A 21,914-nucleotide genomic window follows, 5' to 3' on the forward strand; every position below is an offset into this window, starting at 1 on the left:
TCTCTACCCGATTTTATTCACAATTTCATTTAACTGAAGTATTGATCCAAAAACTGGCCATTAGAAGCAACACTCCACCATTAAACTGCTAAGAAATAGCAAACAAATAAATGTATATTGGTTTCGTCGTTTTTTCAGGCTTGTGGCATATTTTTTTTTACCCTTTTTCACGCAAAAACTGTCCTTGAAGAGAAGCATGGCTCGAGTTTATCCAAAGTTAAAGTACGATTGTAGCTGACCTTTAACAATTTTTAGGGGACACGCTTTCGAAGTAAAAGCATTTGATTTAAAATTTTGCGACCGATCCATTAATGTATAATTTTAGTAAGCAAGCTTAACTAAAAACTCTCCAATTTATTTTACACAACACGAAAATAAAAAAAATGGGGTTCAAGAGTGTGCTTTAGGCGACCAAATCTGGAAATACGGGGCCATAGCTTAAAAGCGGAACACAGCCTTTACGCTTTACACTTAAATTACTTAGATCATAGTTGAATAGATTGGTAGAAACTGTTTCCAAAACATCGATTAAATACTATTCAAGATTCATTATAGGTCCAAATGCGCCACTTCGGCTTCTTATCTGTCTAGTTTTATGAATTCTTAGTCAGAGTTTCTAAAATTTGTCGGCCTTTTATTAATGATAAACCATATGACGAGGTAGACTGCCTGACTAGTGGTGTAGGTTCCGGCAGTATGAACTTATTAACGAGCTCTTCATAATAATTCTTACACTAATTATTTACCTTCATTTAATGACGTATCATTAATGGAAGTATCGAAATGGATGCGTGGCAGGGTTTTCGATTTGTACTCACCTGAAAAGAGAAGAAAAAAAATATTCAATTTATGTATTTATGTATAAAATAGTAAGTATATTGTTTTTATTACGTAAATAATTAAAAAGTTATAGTATAACATTGGATCAGGGATCTGATTGCTCATTTTGGCTATTCTACTTTTGTTAATACCCAGATTTGCAAAGAATTTAGTGCAATATCGGTTTATGTATATGAGACCTGGTCTACGGAAAGGGGACTTAGGTGTCAAAAAAAAGGAGAAATTAATTTTAACAGATTTTCCCAAAAAATTAGTTTTCGCACGTTAGCTCCCTTTTCGTAGACCAGGTCACATATGGTTTTCTGTAGACACTCTTTCAGAACTTTGAAATTTCGAGATCTCTTGGCGGTTCCACTGCGCTAGAGACTAATCAACTCATTTGAATTGCTACAATAGAGGCTGACACGTTTCCTAGAACAGCATAAGACCGCTCATCTATTCGCTGTTTAGGAAGTCATGAAGTATGAATTGAAAACTTTAGTGAAAGCTTTGGCGTGATCCAAGTTTTAAGACATCACGAAAGGTCTTGTGAGTTTTGTGCGAAGCTTTTTGTTTTAGATCTACTCTCGGAGGTCTAGACTCCAAGTTATAAGACACAACAATTGTGTTTATGTGAAGCTTTGTCCGATTAGATCAAATTTCAGAGTTCGAATGATCTCTGACTCCAAGTTGTAAGATGTTAAAGAACGGTTTTCTGTGAATCTTTGGCAGATTATATCTTTGACTCCAAGTTGTCACACGATAAAGACGGTTTTATGCGAATAATTTTCATATTAGAACGCCATCTGGACGTCGAGGAGCTTTCCACATTAGAAGAGTGTATTTGATACTGACTAGAGCTTTCAAAAAAGTCCGAAAGTATTCGCATAGAGTCTACTGTAGGAGGACGGACTTCAAACATGCGGTAAACTTATATGGGCAATAAGATGAAACTTAGAAATCGTAAGCCTCTGTTTTATCTGAGCACTGCACTAATTAACTATGAAAGCTTGGATGAATAATTGGAGAAACATTCCGAATACAGTCGGGTCTACGTAACCAGAACGGACATAGACTCCGACCAAAGACTGTCAACTCGATGGCATACCTGCAAATTACTTCAGGGTTGTTTTCTGCTGCTACAACAATATAGGTCGCAAGGCTTTTCTTTTTTTCTCAAACCCTACTTGTTGTTGCAAATGTGTCCATGTTGTTGTAACATAATCTAAATAACAGCATGCAATAAGTATTTTAAATATTGATCAATTGTTGGACGTGCTAAGACGTTTCGCCATTCGCCCATTCATGCGGGTTCCCAAAGCACAACTGACATGTAAACATACAAATTTTCAATTAAGTTTATTGGTGTCATTTAAACAGAGCAAACAGGCGCATGCAACACAAAAACCCCCTTCAGAGTCGGGTCACACACGCGTTCAATGAAAACCATACAGGCACGCCATGGAGCGCCAGTAAAAGGTTAGCGCTTGCAATTGCGCTTACAATGGTCAGTGGGCCGCCAACATTTAATTGTTTACTAGCAACACTAAAACTTCAAATGTCGCTGATTGGCAGATGAGTGCCAGCTGTTGGCCGGGAAAGAAAAAAAATTAAGCTCATAAAATCTTCAACTTATAACAGTAATATATAAGCGCATATGAAAGCGGCGAGCAAATGAGGCAAAGTATAAAAACAGTGCACGGTGTTACCAGCTGAATAAATACCAGATAAATAAGACTTTGGTATGAGACGGTCTCTCTTTACACAGAAGTCCCAGAAAGTCTCGGTAAAAGTCTCGATTTTTATTCTTACTCGGGTATTAGGGAGGCCACCGCCGATTCTCTTCCTTACAAAGATTCGGTTCTACAGTCTATTCTTGCAAATCTTGTTGGATTTTCTTTTCATAACCTAGGATATGGTACTAAGGCGCTAATTGAAAGCCGAAAAGTTGAGTTTAAGTGAATATCATGTCTGAATGTATCCCTAAGCTGCCCAAGGATGGTCTTTTGTTTTTTCTTTCCAATATTGAGTAACAGTGGTTCATAAAGTGAGATATATTATGGTAATGAAGGAATACCGCTTAAAGTAGGCCATCGAAATCTGATCTAAAATCGATTGATCCAAACTCAAACCCTTCTGAGATCTTCGTTATAAAATTTTTGATTCTAACTTTGGGTGTCCGCAAAATGGCGACCGCTTTTCTGAAGCTTTACCCTGACTGTGGTGGGCTGAAGGCACTTAACGTTCTTCTCTATACTCTCCTTATAAAATTTTGATCACTTTTATACTGCACCATGGTCACTGTGCTTGCAGATATCTATGTACATATATAATGATATACAATATGAATATGAACCACACACATGTTGCGCGTACTGCAAAACTTGAAGTCTGCGTTGGCCTTAATCCAAACAACACATTCGCAATACCGATGTAAAAGAAAATCGCGAGCATATGGCAGAATAATTAAAAGACGCACTGGCCATGCCTTGTGGTCTAAAGAAAAACTAAGCAACAACAAACAACAACGGTGATAATAAAACTTAAAAATAAATGGTTTTGTTAAAAACGCGCCGAGTGAGAAAAAAGCTTCGAAAACGCAAAGTAATGAAATAGCATGACTAAGCAGACACGATAATTTAACGGTTGACTGCAGGTGTTGCTTTTGTTATTGTATGGTGGTGGCATGTCTGGAAAATTTCCTCGAAAAGCCATAAACATCGGTTGAAACGCTGATGCAGCAAGGTAGCCACACCACAAAAAAAGAAAAACCAAGAACAATTAACTTCGGTTTCTACCGAATAACCTCCAAAGCTATAAGCTTTCGTACTTTGTTAAAGCTACTGTGATAACGAAAGCTCGTGAGCTTATTTACCAAGACTAACTGTCCAACTTGTCGAATGGTTTTCGCTAATAAGTCGTTAAATCCGACTATTAGCTCCACTAATATTGGCTGACTCTCTCTACGAGATCCTCAAGTCTCCTGAGGTCAGACGACACTTTATTCCGTTTCAGAGGAGACTAACTGTCTAAGTTTCTGAAGCCTTTTTACTGCAAAATCATTAAACCTGATTTTTAACTCCAGAAAAAAGACGGTACTACTATCCTCTACGAAATTCTTCAGTTTTCTAAGGTAAGACGAAACCATTAACCGTTTCACAGTAGAGGTTTAACTGTTATAAATCTTTAAACCCGATTTTTAACTACCGAAATAATCCTAAGTGTTATTCTTACAAAAATCCTAAGTTTTCTGAGATCAGAAAAGACTTATAGTCGTTTCGGATTAAGAGATTATCAGTCTAAATTTTCGAAATTCTTTCGAGGATAAATCTCTAGAAGTTTGAGTGCATTGCTATTCTCTACGATATATTTAATTCTTTGAGGACAGTGAAGACTAATGTTTTTGATAAGACTCTTACCATAAAACAACAAGATAATTCTACTTGCTAGGAAGCTTAGCTTGCATAGCTCAATTTGGTTAAGATCCGCTTCGTTTTCACTCCCTCCATATAATTCTTGAACTCTCGTATCTAGAATTTTTCAGAGACGAGACATACCTATACAACCAGTGATTTTTATGGTGGGAGGCGCTAAGTCTACCAACTAGTTGGGCACGTCTTGAGCCGAAGATACTACTTTCCACTGGAATGTATGAACAAGAACTCATTTTCGAATTACTGGTAGAAAAAGGTGGACTGGGGATCCACTGGGATGTATGAACTAGAACTCATTTTCTAATTACTGATAGGACTTAAAACTCGCCATGTCTATTAGACCTTGTATTATTCCTTAAAAAATATGTTCCGTAACTTTCCGAAAGTGCAAGAGCCATAAAAATAGTATATCCGGATTAATACTAGATATAATGCGAACTTAAAGAAATGCTTCACAAATCTACGGGTCACTGATAGAACTAGATCAAAAAGCCTGATATCAAAGAAATTCGAGCGCAAAATATAAGTACGTTTGCTGGCAAGAAAATATGCAATATATGTAGATAAGTACCAGAGAACTTTATTAAATATGGTCACATGAGAGAACTTCTAAGACTCAAAGGGAATATAAGTATATACCTATGACGATGGCCTTAACCATTTTCGGAACTTAATGATCGTTTGCATGGTGATGGTATGGTGACGACAGCAAGTATCAGATTGCCAAAACAATGATCGAGATGACTAAATGAAGGCGCAATATGCTCTAAGACCGATATTTTAACTCATATCAAGATGTATCATTTCAGAAATGTTAGTCACTAAAGTGGCAGGAAACTTTTGGCAGTGGGGCTTACCACTTCCTTAAACTATCAAGCCCGATCAATTGTAATCAGACTGAATAATTAAAGGCAAGTGTGGTACCAGAGCTCTATAAGGAGTTTATAAACCGCCTGCTTATTTCAGAGCTTTTCATTTCAATAGACTCGTAAGGGAGGGTTAAATAAAGTTGTCAAGAGAATATATTTAATATAATATTTCAGAGTATTTGTAGAGATTCGAGAGTCGAGCGAGCAGAGATTCGTCTTCACGAGAGATGTGGTTTAGAGAAGCTCCCACAAAAGCCTGGTGATAGTACATTTAACGTATATTAGAGCTATCGAGAGACTTTTGGGTTGCCGAAAAAAGTTAATTTAGTGCCAAGTACCATTCGTTGGCAACCCTTTCTTCGTTTTTATTTACTGTAAGCTGATGCACAACCTAAACAATAAAATTGTATTACCTCATCCCACAATTTGGGAAAGTTCGTGAACACATAATTGTTTAACAGCTCATTGGTAATTGTTTATTACACGCTTTTGTTGTTGTTTATTAACAATTGTTAACACAGTTGCTGACATAGAAATGAGGAAACTGTCGACGTCGTAATTAGTGTTGGGCAATTTGAGTGATTTACGCTTTTCGTTTCAATTAAATTTAAGCTTCAACTAACTTAAATTGTCTGGTGTCATTGAAGAGTGACGGTGCCAAGCTAGTAGCGAGCTGTTGAGGGGTGAAATTGAGACTGATTTTAAAACAATTTTGAAGAGAAAAGCGAGTGTGGCAGATAGCGGTTCAGAAATGAAGGCTTTGAGTGCTAACTGCGGTGGTTGGGAAACCTCAATGAAGAAAAAATAGAGACGATCGATAAAATTGAACCAGCAAAGATCGGAAGAGACTTCGAGATCTCTGCTTACTACGCCTAAAAGATAAGGCAAATAGAGAACAGGTTTTGCAGTAAATGCCGTAAGATTTCAGACAATACTTTCTTTAAGAATTCTATGTAAGTCATGGATCATAAAAACTCTTATATTTATATAACTAAAGGCGGAAACTGATGGAGTTGTATCGATTCGAATAACTGGCAAAACCGTACAAAAGTATGATGAAACCAGAGGTGTGGTAACTTTACAGATATCCTACAAGGGTCCTCACATATGTATGTATATATGTAGATATGGATGTTTATATACATACATATAAATAAATATGTAAATATAAAGCAAGTAACATGTTTATTTCCGCCTACAACGAAGTACAGCTGGCAATTGCAGCAAAATTGGGTCATCAAAATTTTTTGGCAGCCCAATGGGGTTGTGTATTCATTATACCAATAAATACATATATGAGGGAATTACAAGTGCACAGATTATATGTACATATGTACATGTATGTATGTATGTAAATATTTGCTATGCTATTAGAATTTAGTTCATGCGGAAGATAATGGCACGAAATTTAGTATATTTGTTCGCAGAATAATTGGCTGTGATTGCAAGCTAGTGTGTGTGTTGACTAATTTCAATATTGTAAATATTTACAAAATTTTCAAAAATACTGACCAATATTGAAAAATGCATACATGTCTATATATGCATATATGTAAATCAGTAGCTCTTGTATTAGTAGCTGAGGCTGTTTTTGGGGTAAAATTTGTTCAGTAGAATTAAGAAGAATACTGTTTAAGGAGAGAAAATAATGTTTTGACTTGAATACGAGCTTTTGCGAAAGTTGTCAGTTTTTCTTAAGTTTCTATTTTCTTTTTTAGTTTGATTAATATTTATTTTTAAATTTCGTTATTTTTATTTTCGTTGAAAGGTATTTTAAATTTAGTTAACAAAAAATTTATTTGCTAACTTAAAAAAATATATTGTATGAAAAAATATTTTGAGTATAAATAATTTTAATTTATTTGGTTAAATTTTTAAATAAAAAAAAATATTTGAATTGCAATTATTTAAAATTTAATTACTTCGCAAATCTTAATTTAAATAATTTATTTATTTTTGATTTAAAAAATATTAATAATTTGACCCAATAAATACTAACAGATATTGAAAACAAAATTTTCAAAAAAATATAGAAAATAAAAGTATGGATAAAAAAATGTTGAAAACAAAATTTGGGAAAAAATTTGAGAACAAAATATTAGAAAAAAATTTAAAAATTTTTGGAAAAAAAAAAGTTTTAAAAAAATTTTTGGAAAAAAATTTTGAACACAAAAGTTTTGAAAACAAAATTTAATTAATAATTAATTAATTTTTTTAAGTCAACATTTAAAGAAGAAAATTAATAAATGTTTTGAAAGTCAAAAGTGGTTTTCAAAACATTTTTTCCAAAATTTTGTTTTCAAAATATTTTCCCCAACCTAATAATTAATTAATTTTTTTAATTAATAAATAATATTTTTTTTTTTATAATTATTCTTCTATATTACTTTATAAGTACGATTCCTTGACAGATTTGTGTAATCTTTTTTAATTATAATATTTGAAAATTTTTTATACTTTTATCCGTTATTTTATTTATTATTTAAGAAAATTTCATAAGTTATTTTATAGAAAAAAAAACATATTTTGTTTATTTTTCATTTTTTTAATACTTAAATTAAAAGACAAATACAAATTTTTAATAATATAATAAAAATTATAAATACTTAGCAAATGTTAAAAAAAAAAAATTTGTGAATATATTTTCAATTAAAAAACTATTTCAATTATTTTAATTAACTTTCTTATTTTTTGATTTTTTTTACATATTTATATTTTGAATATCAATCCATATTACTATATTAGGGTGATTCCTTGTCAGTTTTAAGTTGTCTTACTTTATTTTTTAATAATTATATTATCTGAACATTTTTATAATTTTTATTTATCTACGTTTAATGTTATTTCATTTTTCAAAACATTTTGTGAATTGTTTTCCAAAAGGTTTTTAAATTTTTGTTCGAAATAAATTTATATAAATATTTTTTTACTAATATTTGAAATTGAAAATTATCATTTTTTAGAAATTATATTTTTGACAAATATTTAAACACATGATTTCATTAAAAAATATAAAATTTCCAAAAAATTATAATTTTCACATTGGTAACACCTAATGAAAGCCTAAATTAAACAAAAAATAAATAAAATTAATTTCTAAATTAAAAAATTTCAAATTTAGTTTTTAAAATTTAACTTTTAAAATTTAAAAATTATTAATTTAGAAAGTAATGTTTTTATTTTCTTGTTTAATTAAATTTTAAAAATTAAAAAAAATCAAATTTAAATAAATAAATTTCCAGAAATATATGATATATTTTTTTATTTATCTAAGACTTTTTAAAAATTGTTTTTAGATTACGTTATTGGGATTTTATATTTTTATAGCGAAGGGATATGTTATATATGAATTCCATCTGGTATCGCAAAGGATAATGCGTGGCTTACTGGCCCACCAGATTAACGTAACCTAACCTAGGTTTTATAAGTTGTAAAAAAATATTTTCGCCACTATTTTCTTTCATAGTTTAAATTATTTTATGTTTCCCAAATGTTTTGCATATGTTGCATGTTTAAATTTCAGAAAAAACTAAAAACATGTCGTTTAAAAAAACATGAATATAAACACAATTACATACACACACATATGTATGTATTTATAAGTATGTATTTGCACTTGTTGCCGCACGAAAACCCTTAAAAATTATTAATTCGCGATGAACTCATTGCAAAATTATTAATTTGGCTTTTTATGGCCTTTTTGCTTTGTCGGCGGCAAGCCAAATGTGGAAAAGCAATTTGAATAAGCGCGCTGACGCAGTCGCTCGTCATGCTGTCAACTGTTTTGTATGCGTGAAATCATGCTCAAACAGTTTTCACTGTTCTTTTTGTTTCCTAAAAATCATTAAGATACACACTAGGACGTTGAACGCCGGTGTCATGAAATATTCAGTAAAAAATGTGTTTATAAAGTTGCCACATTGAAAGAATTTACAAGTAATTTAAAAAAAATGCAAATCTTCATAAAAGAATTTAAATACAAGAATGTTGAAAAGATGATATAGATAAAGCTACTACACGAATTTTATAAATAGAGTTGCCATATTATTTGGAAAAATAATTAAAATTCATTAGTTCAAAGGAAGAGTTGATGTAATTTTTTAACTATTTCAACTAGAGTAGCCAGACAATATTTTTATCATTAAATATGGGAGAGTAAATCATTTATTTTGAGCAGAGTTGCCAGATAGTTTTTTTAAATTTCAACTAAAAAGGTAATTCCTCAACTATTTACCCTAGAGTGGCCACACAATATTCTTATTACCAAGTATGGTATGGTAAATCATTTAATTTGAGCAGAGTTGCCAGATAGTTTTTTAAATACAAACTAAAAAGGCGTAATTTCTCGACTATTTCCCCTGGAGTGGTCACAGAATATTTTTATTATTAAATATGATAGGGTAATCCAGTCATTTTGAACAGAGTTGCCAGATGATAGATAAATACATTTTACAAAAAATTGCTCGAAACAGCACTTTACAAAATTTAAAAATTTTAAGGGTTGCCATTTAATTAAAAAAAAAAGTAGTTGAAATAATTTTCACTAGCTTAACCTTCATTTATGATGTTTAAAAGCATACTTTTCCATAACTCACTACTTTCTCTCTTTCCTTCTACATTTTTAGTGTCCCAATTGACTTGACAGCTGTCAAAGTGACATTTGTCATCTCACTTACACAGCAATTAAATATACTTATCAATGTAAACACTTACACCTGCCACTCGCATCGGTATTATGCGACTCCATAGCGCCGTTATTGCCAACAGCAGACGTTGCAGCGCCAGCAACATTATCCGCACCGCCATAACCCGCACCACCGTGACTAATCATAACTGTCGGCAGCAAATCGATTTGTTGCGCACGCGGACGCAACTCACGGTAATCACCGACGAATTCATCGCGTTCGCCGCGCAGACACGAAGCTAAACCGCGCGACGAAGTGCGCCGATCGCCGCGTTCCTTCTCCAACGAGCGACAATACAGGTGTGTAGTGCGCTGCAGTGATTGCGTTTTTGATGTGTTGCCGCTGCTGTTGCTGCAGTTGTTGACATCCGGTTGGGCGTGCGGCGATGGCAACACCAGTTCGCTGTGCATTATTTGCAGTGTCGGTTGCTGTTTCTCTTCCGGTGGTGGTATTGCAACGCAATTCATTTTGGTTGTTTTTGCTATTTTTTGTGTGTTTTTTTGGTATATTGACTAAAAGTTGTTGTAGAAGCGGTAAATTAATTTTTAATTTGCTTAATAATTAAACAGCATATTATTTAAAAATATTACAGGGTTGTGATTAATGAGTGCTGTATTTTTTGGTTCCGTTACGCGCGTATTATAAATTTACTTTGAATTATTTATTTACTTTCACTCGTTATAACTAGCGCTTACTCGTTTATTACCGTTATATTTTGCGAGCACTCGTTTTGTCTAGCATCTACTCGGGTAACTGTCGTTAGTAACGTTATATTAGCGTGTACTAACGTTATATTTACCGTTTTGTCTATTAACTAATTGAGCAGCCTTCTTTAGTACCGTTATATTACCGAGTACTAATTTTATGCAGCATTTATTCGAGTAACCTACTCGTTTGTTACCGTTAAATTTTGCGAGCACTCGTTTTGTCTAGCATCTACTCGGGTAACCGTCGTCATTTATTCGAGTAACCTTCTTCAGTACCGTTTTATTTACCGTTTTTTCGAGTAAAAAGTTGAGTATCCTTGTTTAGTACCGTTATATTGAGCGAGTATTCGTTTTTTTGAACAACTGTTATGTATTCAAATTTAGTACCGTTGCATTTGGCGTTTTTTGTCATAACTGTTAAGCAATCAGCTGACTTTTTTTCACACCATTTTGTTTATCATTTGCTGCAAAGTAGAAAAATACAAATTTTTAAATAAAAGTAAATATTCGAAGAATTGGAATCTGTACCCAAAGTTGATGCGATTGAAAGATGACAAATATTACATTACATGTGCCTTCTAGCATATGAAAGGAAAAAGCTGTGGGAGCTAAAGAAATCATCCAATAACAACAAGAGCGCAATTCAACAAATTAGGAGAGACACAATAACAACATGGCAACAAAGATAGGAGAATGAAAGTCGCGGCAGATGGACGGCCAGGCTAATAAAAAATCTAGACTTATGGACAAGCCGTAAATTCGGAGAAGTCGATTTTTACACAACTCAGTTACTATCCGGTCACGGATACTTCAAAAAGTACCTCCACAGAATGGGAAAAGTCGAAGAGCCGTCATGCCTATATAACGACGCGACAGAAGACGACGCTGAACACACATTCTTTGAATGTGTGCGCTGGCAACAAGAACGCACCGCCGTAGAAAACCTGGTTGGCCCAATAAACGCGGACAATTTAGTCAGCGTCATGTTGGAGAGTGAAGCAAACTGGAAGATCATCAAGAATTTCGCAGCAATTTTGCTTCGCAGCAAAAAGCGGGACCTGGACGCAGGTGCGCAGATGTAAATCTCTCAATGAGAAAAATGGAACGCCATCCTGAAGTAATGCAAACGCGGTCCCAGGGTGGGCGACGGTTCCTTAGAGGGGGGTTTTTAGTGACCTGCAAGTGGCACATACCGCTGCAGTGACGATAGCACCGATGATGCGGAAGGCATTTTCCACCCCCTCACCCGCAAAAAAAAAAAAAAAAAAAAAAAAAAAAAAAAAAACAAAAAAATATATATATATATATTACATTACGGCAACTCCAATTTTGAAACGCCTACACAAAGTTTGTGGAAGTCGAATTTTTTTATTCAGTGAGGTTATGTTAATGAAGAAACTAGTTTTTTACAAAACATATTGCCTCGAACTTGTCTCTATATAATATTCTATGCATTTCGATCTAAACCACAATCCTCCAAGGAGTTCTCGTTATTTAATGTGAGATCAGAAGCACTTTGAGTGTCCTAAGCATCTGATAACCTCAGTTATGCAAAGAACACACATTAGCATCATTATTTCCGCAAGTAACGGGTTCTTTCCTAACTTTTGGGCAACGACACGCCATTATAACGACCATAAATCCAACAATAACTACTAAATTTTTACAAAGAAGTCTTTGGTGGCTTCAAAAGTTATATATTATATATATAAACCTGTTGAGAATTATATACACATTGCATTAGCGAATGAAAAAAATGCAACTAGAATAAAGGCAATTTGTTGACAAGCAGTTATTCACATGCGCGAAGAACCATGAAGAAAATATCATATAAATAATTTACAACTAATTGGCGCGCGGAAAGCCGCTCGTGAGAATTATGCCGAATGAAGCCACTGGCGAAAGCTAACGTAACTGGAATGCGTGGATTAGCATAGAAAGCATAGAAAATAAGCAAATTTCGCCGTAAAAAATGCCGGTTGACAATCGTGAAGTCACTATATTATGTGGAGAGCCCAATTAACGGCATACCAAGTTTCATAATGACTTTATTTGTTTACAGTTAAACGAGCAAAATATGTTTATTAACTTTTTTCGCACTTTCATAATAATTTGAACCATATAAAAGCACCTTATATGCTGTACATAATATACATACATAAAAATATATGTAAAGTTGTTCAAATGTATATTTTTTATTGCCTCTAGATACCATATTATGGCATTCAACATTTTTGTGTGCTTTATTTATAAATTTTCTAAATAAGCAAAATTTCAATTTGCCTAGAAATTTAGTGCGTTGCTGTAGATATGTTTATATGTATGTAAGTATGTTTATAGTATATTTAGAGCATTCGGAAATTGCTCTCAAAGGCATAAACAAATATTATAAGATCTCTTAAGCCAGGCGGATATGCTTATGTAGACAAACAAATATTTGGATATAAGCAGAAAAAATTGATGTGGGTGCTCAAAAATACAATGACATAAGCATAAAAATAGAAGCGACGATATGAGGATGATAAAATTTGTTGAGTGCGAAAAAATTTTTTGTTGAAAAAGAAAGAGTTTTTATATAACAATCGTCCAACAATAAAAAATTTAAATTAAAAAAAAATTAAAATTAAAAAAAAATAAAAAAATTATAATAATAAACAATTTTTCAGAATGATTAAAAAAAATTGTTGAAAAAAAATTATTTTTTTTTTTAATTTTGAAGAAAAATATTATTTTAATAATTTAAATAAAAATAATAATAATAAAATATTCAGAACAATTAAAAAAAAATTGTTGAAAAATAAATAAATAATTTTATTTTCCAAAAGAAAAAAATTTAAATTAATAAAAAAAAATAAAAAAAATATAAATAAATAATAATAAACAATTTTTCAGAATAATTAAAAAAAATTGTTGAAAAAAAATTATTTTTTTTTAATTTTGAAGAAAAATATAATTTTTAATAATTTAATAAATAAAAATAAACAATTAAAAAAAATTTTTGAAAAATAAATTAATAATTTTATTTTCCAAAAAAAAAAAATATTTCATTATTTAATGTTCAAAATTTTTTTTTAAATTTTTCTGAATATTTTTGTAATGTTTTGTTTTTTTTATTTCTTATTTTATTTTTATTTAAAAAACTAAAAAAAAATTAAAATATTAACACAAATTTATTTCATTATGCAAAAATTATTATTTTTCCAAAAAAAAAAATATTCAATTATTTAATGTTCAAAATTTTTTTTAATTTTTTTTTAATTTTTCTGAATATTTTTGTAATATTTTTTTTAAATTTTTTGTTTAATATTTATTTAAAATATTAACACAAATTTATTTCATTATGCAACAATTAATTTTTTTCTTTTTAAAACAACTAATTTTCGTTCATTCACAACGAAAACTAATGTTCAACATTCGCCATGCAACCCTGTCATAAAAAATAATCAAGCAACGCAACTAAATTTTTCAAGTTCAATACCCCAGCGCGCATAAATATCTGAAAATGGCCTCCACAAGCGCTGCATAAGTATAATATAATATACATATGTATGTATATGTATTTATGCACATACATACATGGGTACAAACATACATTTATGTTTGCCGCTGTGCACAATTTTTCCATGCCACTTCACTCAAGTTCATGGCATTTTCCTGCCTTCAATTTGTCTTTTTGGCAATTCAGCAAGAAGTACGAAAATACTTTGGTTTGTTAGGCACGCCACAGTAGCGCTAGCAGCAGCGAAAAGTGACTACACCTCAGTTGTTGCCACTTTCAGCTGCATTTATGCGCAATTTGTACCATTATGATTAAGGTGTGAACACACTATGCGACAATAAACGACAACACAAGACACTTAGTTGTGGAAAAAAACGAAGGAAAAAAAGGAATTTGCTGCTTTTCCGAAATAATTGAATAAGTAAATATTGCAGACTTTTTGTTTATCAAAAGTACTGGGCCTGATGAGAGCTTCAATGAGATTCTGGAGCTAACTGAGAAGTTGGTATTCACTCGCTGAAAGGTGTTACTACTTAAACTACTTAAAAAAAGAACTTCTTGACAGTTATATGTTAGGATTCTGTAAGAGAACAAAGTTCTGATGATCGGGAATAGTGGAATCAATACTTATTGAGAAAAAGAGAACTTCTTAATTATAGATTTCAAAAATCATTGGAAAACTATGGTCGTGTCGCCATCTCTTCATGTGATCGCACCTTAAACAGTGACATGTGCAGTAATAAAGTTTTTTTTGTACGAATGCGAGAGCGCTTTGTGGTGAAGTGCCAGGATAGGCGAAGTAGTGTGTTTACGCGCAGTCAAGCAAGTGTGAAATTGTAGAATCGTATGTAAGTAATTTTTGTTTAACAAGCAAATTAAGATTCTTCTAATTGTGTATTTTTATTTCATTTGTAAGCAAATGCTTGGGTAACATGGTAAGTGTGAAGACAAGGGCACCAACACCTCAGCATAATATAATATGTTCTCTACATAGTGAGCTTGAAACCAATGGGACAAAATTTGCCAGTAAAGATGAAGCTGTGATTGGAAACAGTGCGGAAGTTTAAAAGCAAAGTTGGTAAGTAATTAAATGTGAAGACATACTTATACACTTAGCAGCAAAATATTGATTTTTTAAAGAAAAAAGTAATATTTTTTTAAATATAAAATTAAAATATTAATTTAATAATCTTGGAGAAATGCGCTTGATATTATATTAGCTAATATTGTAAATTATATTGCTGTAATCAATTAACTCGGCAGTCTACACCTTGCCTAAACGATATTCATAAATTGATTGTCTACACACTACCTTATTACTATCGATTTTGTTTACGTTCTTATGCACCTTTACTTTTATAATATTTTGTTATTCATATTGCAATTTAGAAATAAAAAAAAAATCGTCATAATTAATAAAACTTTGTGCGGTAAAAAATTGCTGACTTTAGTACGAAATTGTTAGTGCCAAGGATAAGTAAAATATTTAAATAAAAGCAATAAAAAGAAAAAATTCATATGGAGTTGAATAGGAAACACAACTGAATCATAAATGGATGCACTTATTGAGAATCTTGCTAGTAAAAACTTAATAGAAGCATATTAAGGCATTAAGAGTCGCTGAATGATGATGAAAAAATCATAGTCTGATAAAAAGTAGACACTAGTTGAGATTTCTCGTAAAATCACCTTTATTTTATCATAGATCGGGCGCTTTAGTATACAAGCTACACTATTTTCAAAGGATTAGTGTGTATAACCAAAGATCGGTAGAGCAACTCGGGGATTTTAATTATCCCTATACACTTTCTGGAAGAAAAACTCACTTCAGTACCATACTAAGTCACTTCGTTGCACAAGATGGATCTTAACGAAAGTTTGTTGCAACAGTCAAAGTCGAACGCAGAAAATGATTCATTGGCGACAAGCTGATGCCACAAACATATTTAGAAATGTCTTTACTTAAATTTTTTATTATTTGCTTTTTTTGAGACTGCGTACATACTTATGTACATATTTTCCCTTCAAAAAGTTTGCGCTCATTTTCGCGCTGTAATAAAAATTATGTGCGAAAAAATGCAGTCAGTGAAAATCATGCGCGCCGAGCGCGACCATACATCACTCACTCTATTTTCACGGCGTCCGCGTGAACTGCAACACAGCCAGCGTTAACGACGAGTTAATAAAAGCACGCAATGATGGCAATGGCGTCTGAGCTTCACGCAAGTTGCCACTTTAACGCAATAACTGCGTAGTGACTTGTGTGCTGGCGCTTTGCTGCGCAGTAGACAAATGCTGGAATTCGGAGTAGTGGCGCATAGAAGTTGTGCTCGGTATTTTACTTTATTTTTATTTCATTTTCCGTGATAAGTGATTCAGACCACGGCAGTCGGCGGTTGACGCAGTCGGACGTATGTACATTGTGCGCGTTTTACGACTCACTTGCTGCAAACAATGAGCGTGCAAATAAAAGTATTTACTGACTTTGTCACAGCAGCAGCAGACCAAAAAAGCCAAAAAGAGAAAAAGTACACAAAAATTGGCGTAAATATTAATTTTAGCCATAAAATTTACGCCGTAGATGGCGCTGTGACGAAATTGTTCAGTGAGTCGTATTTCCCGATAGTTAGTTGGAAATATCAATATAGAAAGTGAGTAGTAAACATTGATAAACATGCTGTCCGAAATGAAGCCTGGAGCCGCCAGTAATCAACATTGGAAATTCAGAAAGAGAGAAGTACTCCAAGAAACACTTTTTTTTTTTTTTTTGACAAACTCATAACAGATGAAAGAAGAAGGTGAAGAAACCCACCGGCTGTGGGTTCGGCAAATCAAAATTACAGAAAATACACGCAGAGGTTCTTCTTTATAATCACTCAAGAACTCCTCTTAAATTGGACATGGGAATATTTAAAAGGATAGGTCAGCAAGTATCAAAAAATATGTGAGGATGTACATATTTACAGTCATTCAAAAAATCTTCTCCATAGCTCATAGCAACCAGGAAATCTTGTGGTATAGGTTGATCTAAAAGGAACTATAATAAAATGGAAAGACTCATGCAACAACTCTTTATGGAATTACTAGAGGACCCGCCCACGTTTTACTGTGGCTGATACATAGGTAGTACTACTATTACCATCTATATGATTTCTATTAGTTAGATTATAAGTATTAGTTAAGGAATAATCGCATTTTTGGTGAAGCAACAAAAATGAATCAAAAAGCATTTCGTGCGTTAAGAAAGAATTGGTTTTTGGGGTAAAATACTATTGAATTTGGGCTGTGCATCAGTGAACTCAATCGAGTCCAATCGATTTACAGCCTGGTGGACTGCATATTAATAAACGGTTCTCAAGCGTGGAAAGACAAAAAAATCGGCTGGCAAGGTTATGGCATCAGTCTTGCAATGCTTCAAAAAGATTTCTGTATATCTCAAACCTTTTTATCAACACTTCAGTTATGCCGCTATTTTTTATGCCAGATCTTTTGCAATTTTAAATTGCCTGTCAAGAAAAAAATGTTATAGCTACCCATAGATGTATTGAATCACCCAATTTATTACTTAAGAACGAACAATTCTGTACACGTTATGAAAACTTGTCTACAGATGTCGCCTTTTACTTTGACACCGTTTTGTTTATTGCACGTTTACGTCAATTTAAGGTTTGAATATTGGATACTGCGATGGTAGCGCAATCTATCGGTCAAACATTCCAAAATTGGCAATTAATTACAAATGAAAAATTAATTTAAAAAAACACATCCAGTGGACCAAATTGTGAATCTAAACCATTCTCGAATCTCCTTGAACACACACAAAAAATTTCATCAAAATCGGTCCAGCCGTTTAGGAGCAGTTCAATTACAAACACACGGTCAGAAGATTTATATACATATACTTATAAAGATGGATATTTTTCGGTAATGATGAATCTCGTCTGAATGGATAAAAGTTTAACGGACTACAATAAAAAAAGTTTTGGAGCTTTTGCAAGCCTAAAATTCTGTGTCTGGGGTTTCTAGTGGTTTTTGTACTATTCATAAGTACGTTCATTTCGGTAATGATGTGTGTAGTCTGAATGATGAAGTTTAACAGACTACAATATCAAGAGCCTTGAAGCTTTGGATCTTTTGTAAGCCTAAGATTCTGTGTCTGTGGTTTGTACCGTTTTTCGGAGTCTTTCCTGTTTTTCAGGAATGATGTCTACAGTCTGAATGTATAAGTTTAACATATTAAAATATCAATATCGCTGGATCTTTTGCAAGACTAAAGGCCTGAGACCTTTACTTCTACTAATTTTCAGAGTCTTAATAGGTTCTTGACTGGCATTCTAGGTTCTTGGATTGGTCTCACGTCGCCGTATTATTATTTTTGGTGACTAAATCGAGTCCAAAAAGTGTGGATGGACACACATCTGGTCCCGAAAATCGAACGCGTATTCTTACTATTCTATTATTACTGCAAGGTTGAGAAAGAAGCTACGAAATATTCAACAGACACATGAGTCTGGGTTAATTTACTGAAACATTGAAGAACTGTATGGACCAAAAAAGCTGTCAGGTACAAGAAAAAGTGCGTACAAACACAAAAGTTATTTTTATGCAACAACAACTGTTCTTTCTACCGGCAATATATTGAATGAAGCTGAAGCCGAGACGAAAGCGTAGCCATAGTCACTGCGTATGGATGTATGTATGTATGGTATATGTGTAGGCTTGTTAAGTGTAAAAATACCAGAGCTGCCACAGAAGCTCCATATGGGCATTTCGGCTGCCTGAAAATCACTGAAGCGTAACCAAAATTGACGCCAGCTGCATGACGCCATAGGGCGGTGTAACATCTGTCAGAGAGTTATGGGATACCAAATATACATATGTATGTAGGCACATACGCGCTTATGCCTTACATTTTGTGCAATACTAGCTACACTTTGAAGCGTTTTCAAAATTTTCACTTAAAAAGAAATAAAAGAAAAAGTTTCATTAAAAAGTCTGTTGCGCTAAAAAAAACTTGCCACATTGTTGACTAACGAACTTTAAACCCTCAACAGTAAATTACACGCACAAAAGCGCTTGACATGCAACCATGCAACATCTATACATAGCTACATACATACATATGTATGTATGCGAGTGTGCGTGCGTTCTAAAAATGTAGGTGAAGTAGCTGCGTCGTGTCTGCTAAGGCAGTTAGTTGCTATAAAAAACCGAAAAATAACAAAAACAATAACTACTATTGCCACATTCGTACTTGCAGCACTTAAATGCTTGCCACTTTTCCATGGAAGCGCAGTAAATTACAGGCAAATTGCCATTAAGTCAAGCATGCGTCCATACAGCCGAGTGCGGAGGGCGCGCGTACATGCACCTACATTGTATACATTTGTATACTCATAACCTAGTAAGTGGCAGTAACCGCCGACAAGTGGGTTGATCGGTGTGTACACGAAAAAGTTGCAAATGGTTGCATGTAACGCACATGAAATTATCTTGTCGCTGTCGGTTGGCGAAGAAGCAGCGCTAGTATTTACCGAAATGAACTTTGTGCACCCACTTTACGATCTACTTGCTGGGTAATTAGCATAAATGGCCGTAGCTGAGCGGAAGGCGCAAAAACGATTGCTTAGAAGTAGGTGCGTACGAGTGCGAGAGAAGGTGCAAAGGTAACTGTTTCGTGAGCTGACAGTCGAGAAAGCTTACGCAAACTTTTAGAAAGCTTACAAAAGCTTTGGCCGGCCAAACGTTTTAGCGATACTAAAATAGTAGTTAATGACTTGGAGAAGTTTTAGTATCAAGTACTTTGTAAAATGTATAAAATTTTTACAAGAACAGTTATAAAACAAAAAACATCGTTGAAAACCTGATTTGAACAATACATCTCCAGATTATGGCGCTGCCTTGGAACATAATCCATGCCAAATTAAAGATACCATATCAAATAAAAAAGTTTTCCATACAAGAACTTGATTTGGAACGGTGAGTTTGTATGACAGCTATGTACATACATACTTATATGTTATAGTGCTCCGATAAGGGCGATAACGACAAATGAACAGCTGCTTAAGGGGAAAAGTACGTATGCAAAATTTCAGAACGATATCTCAAAACCTTGGGTACTTGGTTCGTATATACTTGTATATATTCAGACGGGTATGACTATATCTGGGCAGGTCGTCACGCTGACCATTTACATATGTACATATATAATGTATATACTTAATAATAACCTCAAAATCCAATGCAGAATAACTGTTGAATAAACTCTTACTACTTGGAACTGTAGCAACTGAGAAGTAAAGTCCTCTTTCGACGTACAAAGACCGAACCCTACAAGTCACTCATCATCCCCGTTCTGCTACATATATGGTGCCAAGGCATGGATGATGACAACATCTGATGAGTCGGCGTTACGAGTTTTCGAGAGAAAGGTTCTGCGGAAGATTTATGGTCCTTTGAGCACTGGCAACGGCGAATACATTTTGAAAATATTCGACGCAGTACCCGCCGGAGAAAGCAGAGTAAAAGAAGACCTCCACGCCGTTGGAAAGACCATGCGAAGAAGCGCCAAACAGCGATAAGTAAGAACGACTGGCGCGATGTTGTAAACTCGGCTATAACCGCGTAACCGGTGTCTACGCCAATCAAGAAGAAGGAGGAAGTTAGAGGTAGAAGCGGTCATAGAGGATAGATAAAGATGATATAGTTGGGTTTGAGTTACAGGGGCCAGGTAGGTAATGCCGTGGGTTCACGAAACTTTTAGGAATGCTGCGAACTTCAGAAGAGAGTTCCAGTGTATAGATCACTGTAGAATCGAAGCGGCAGATTAGATCCTATGTAGGGTATGGTCATAGAGGATAGATAAAGATGATATAGTTGGGTTTGAGTTACAGGGGCCAGGTAGGTAATGCCGTGGGTTCACGAAACTTTTAGGAATGCTGCGAACTTCAGAAGAGAGTTCTAGTGTATAGATCACTGTAGAATCGAAGCGACAGATAAGATCTTCAGATAAAGATGATAGAGTTCCAACGTAGGTAGATCTGTTGAAAAACTTTAGGAATGCGGCAGAAGAGAGTTCTTATGTATACAGATGTATACCCTAATAAGATTAGATCTGCCGCTTCGATTTCAATGTACAGATCTGACGTTAGAACTATAACCATATAAAATTCGAGCGCTACATAGCTTGAGGTGTATGGAACGAGTTTAAAACCCTAGTGTGATTTAAGATCGCGCTAGTAACCTTAACTCAACACAATTTAGGTGTATAAAGTTTCAGGTAAGTTTTCCAAATTTACTTTTAGAAATTTCTATAAAATTTTTCAGGTCACTGAACCTGTTTTGTGAAACTACTCACACTTGCGCAAGCAGTGACAAACATTACGATTATCAACGAGCTGATTACAGAGAAAATAAGTAGATCTCCCAGTCATATGGGGGTACCGACATTTGTAGTTATGTACGGGTATGTACATACATATGTATGTGGTACTTTAACTTTGTATTTACCTAAGTACATGTGTTTATGTAAAAGTAGCACGTAAGGCCTGAAGTGTCAAGGGGCTCGCGAGCACACGAGGTGACAGTGCACGTAATGACAAAGTTGAGAAGAAAGTGTTTGCGTAGACCTACATATATGTATACATACATATGTATGAAGAAGTTACATAGCACGGCGTTGCCACAATGAGCCACAGTGCATATATACATATCTACATGCATATGAGTAGCGCCCAATTTGAGCTAATGAAAACACAACAAACCTGACAAGTGGGTGAAGAAAATATGAAATAGAAATAAAGAAGAAACTTCAAATTAGACTGTTGCCAGTAGCGTGCTGTGTCATCATAGCTGCTGTTGCTGCTGCAACAATTGGAGCAACAGCTACATGAAAATTAAAA

General features: G+C 33.8%; 1 protein-coding gene across 1 annotated transcript in view; it reads right to left on the reverse strand.

Moving 5' to 3' along the window:
• Positions 1-738: 738 nt before the first annotated feature.
• LOC126760450 (uncharacterized) overlaps positions 739-21,914 on the reverse strand; it is a 55,821-nt gene continuing 34,645 nt past the window's right edge. The window contains exons 3-4 of the mRNA XM_050476087.1: positions 9,836-10,978; positions 739-818 (exon numbers count right to left, since the gene is read on the reverse strand). Of these exons, the coding sequence (XP_050332044.1) occupies positions 739-818; positions 9,836-10,274 (519 nt within the window). The 5' untranslated portion in view covers positions 10,275-10,978. The remainder of the gene's footprint in view (positions 819-9,835; positions 10,979-21,914) is intronic.

This window comes from Bactrocera neohumeralis, chromosome 5 (genome assembly GCF_024586455.1).
Source record: "Bactrocera neohumeralis isolate Rockhampton chromosome 5, APGP_CSIRO_Bneo_wtdbg2-racon-allhic-juicebox.fasta_v2, whole genome shotgun sequence".
NCBI lineage: Eukaryota > Metazoa > Arthropoda > Insecta > Diptera > Tephritidae > Bactrocera > Bactrocera neohumeralis.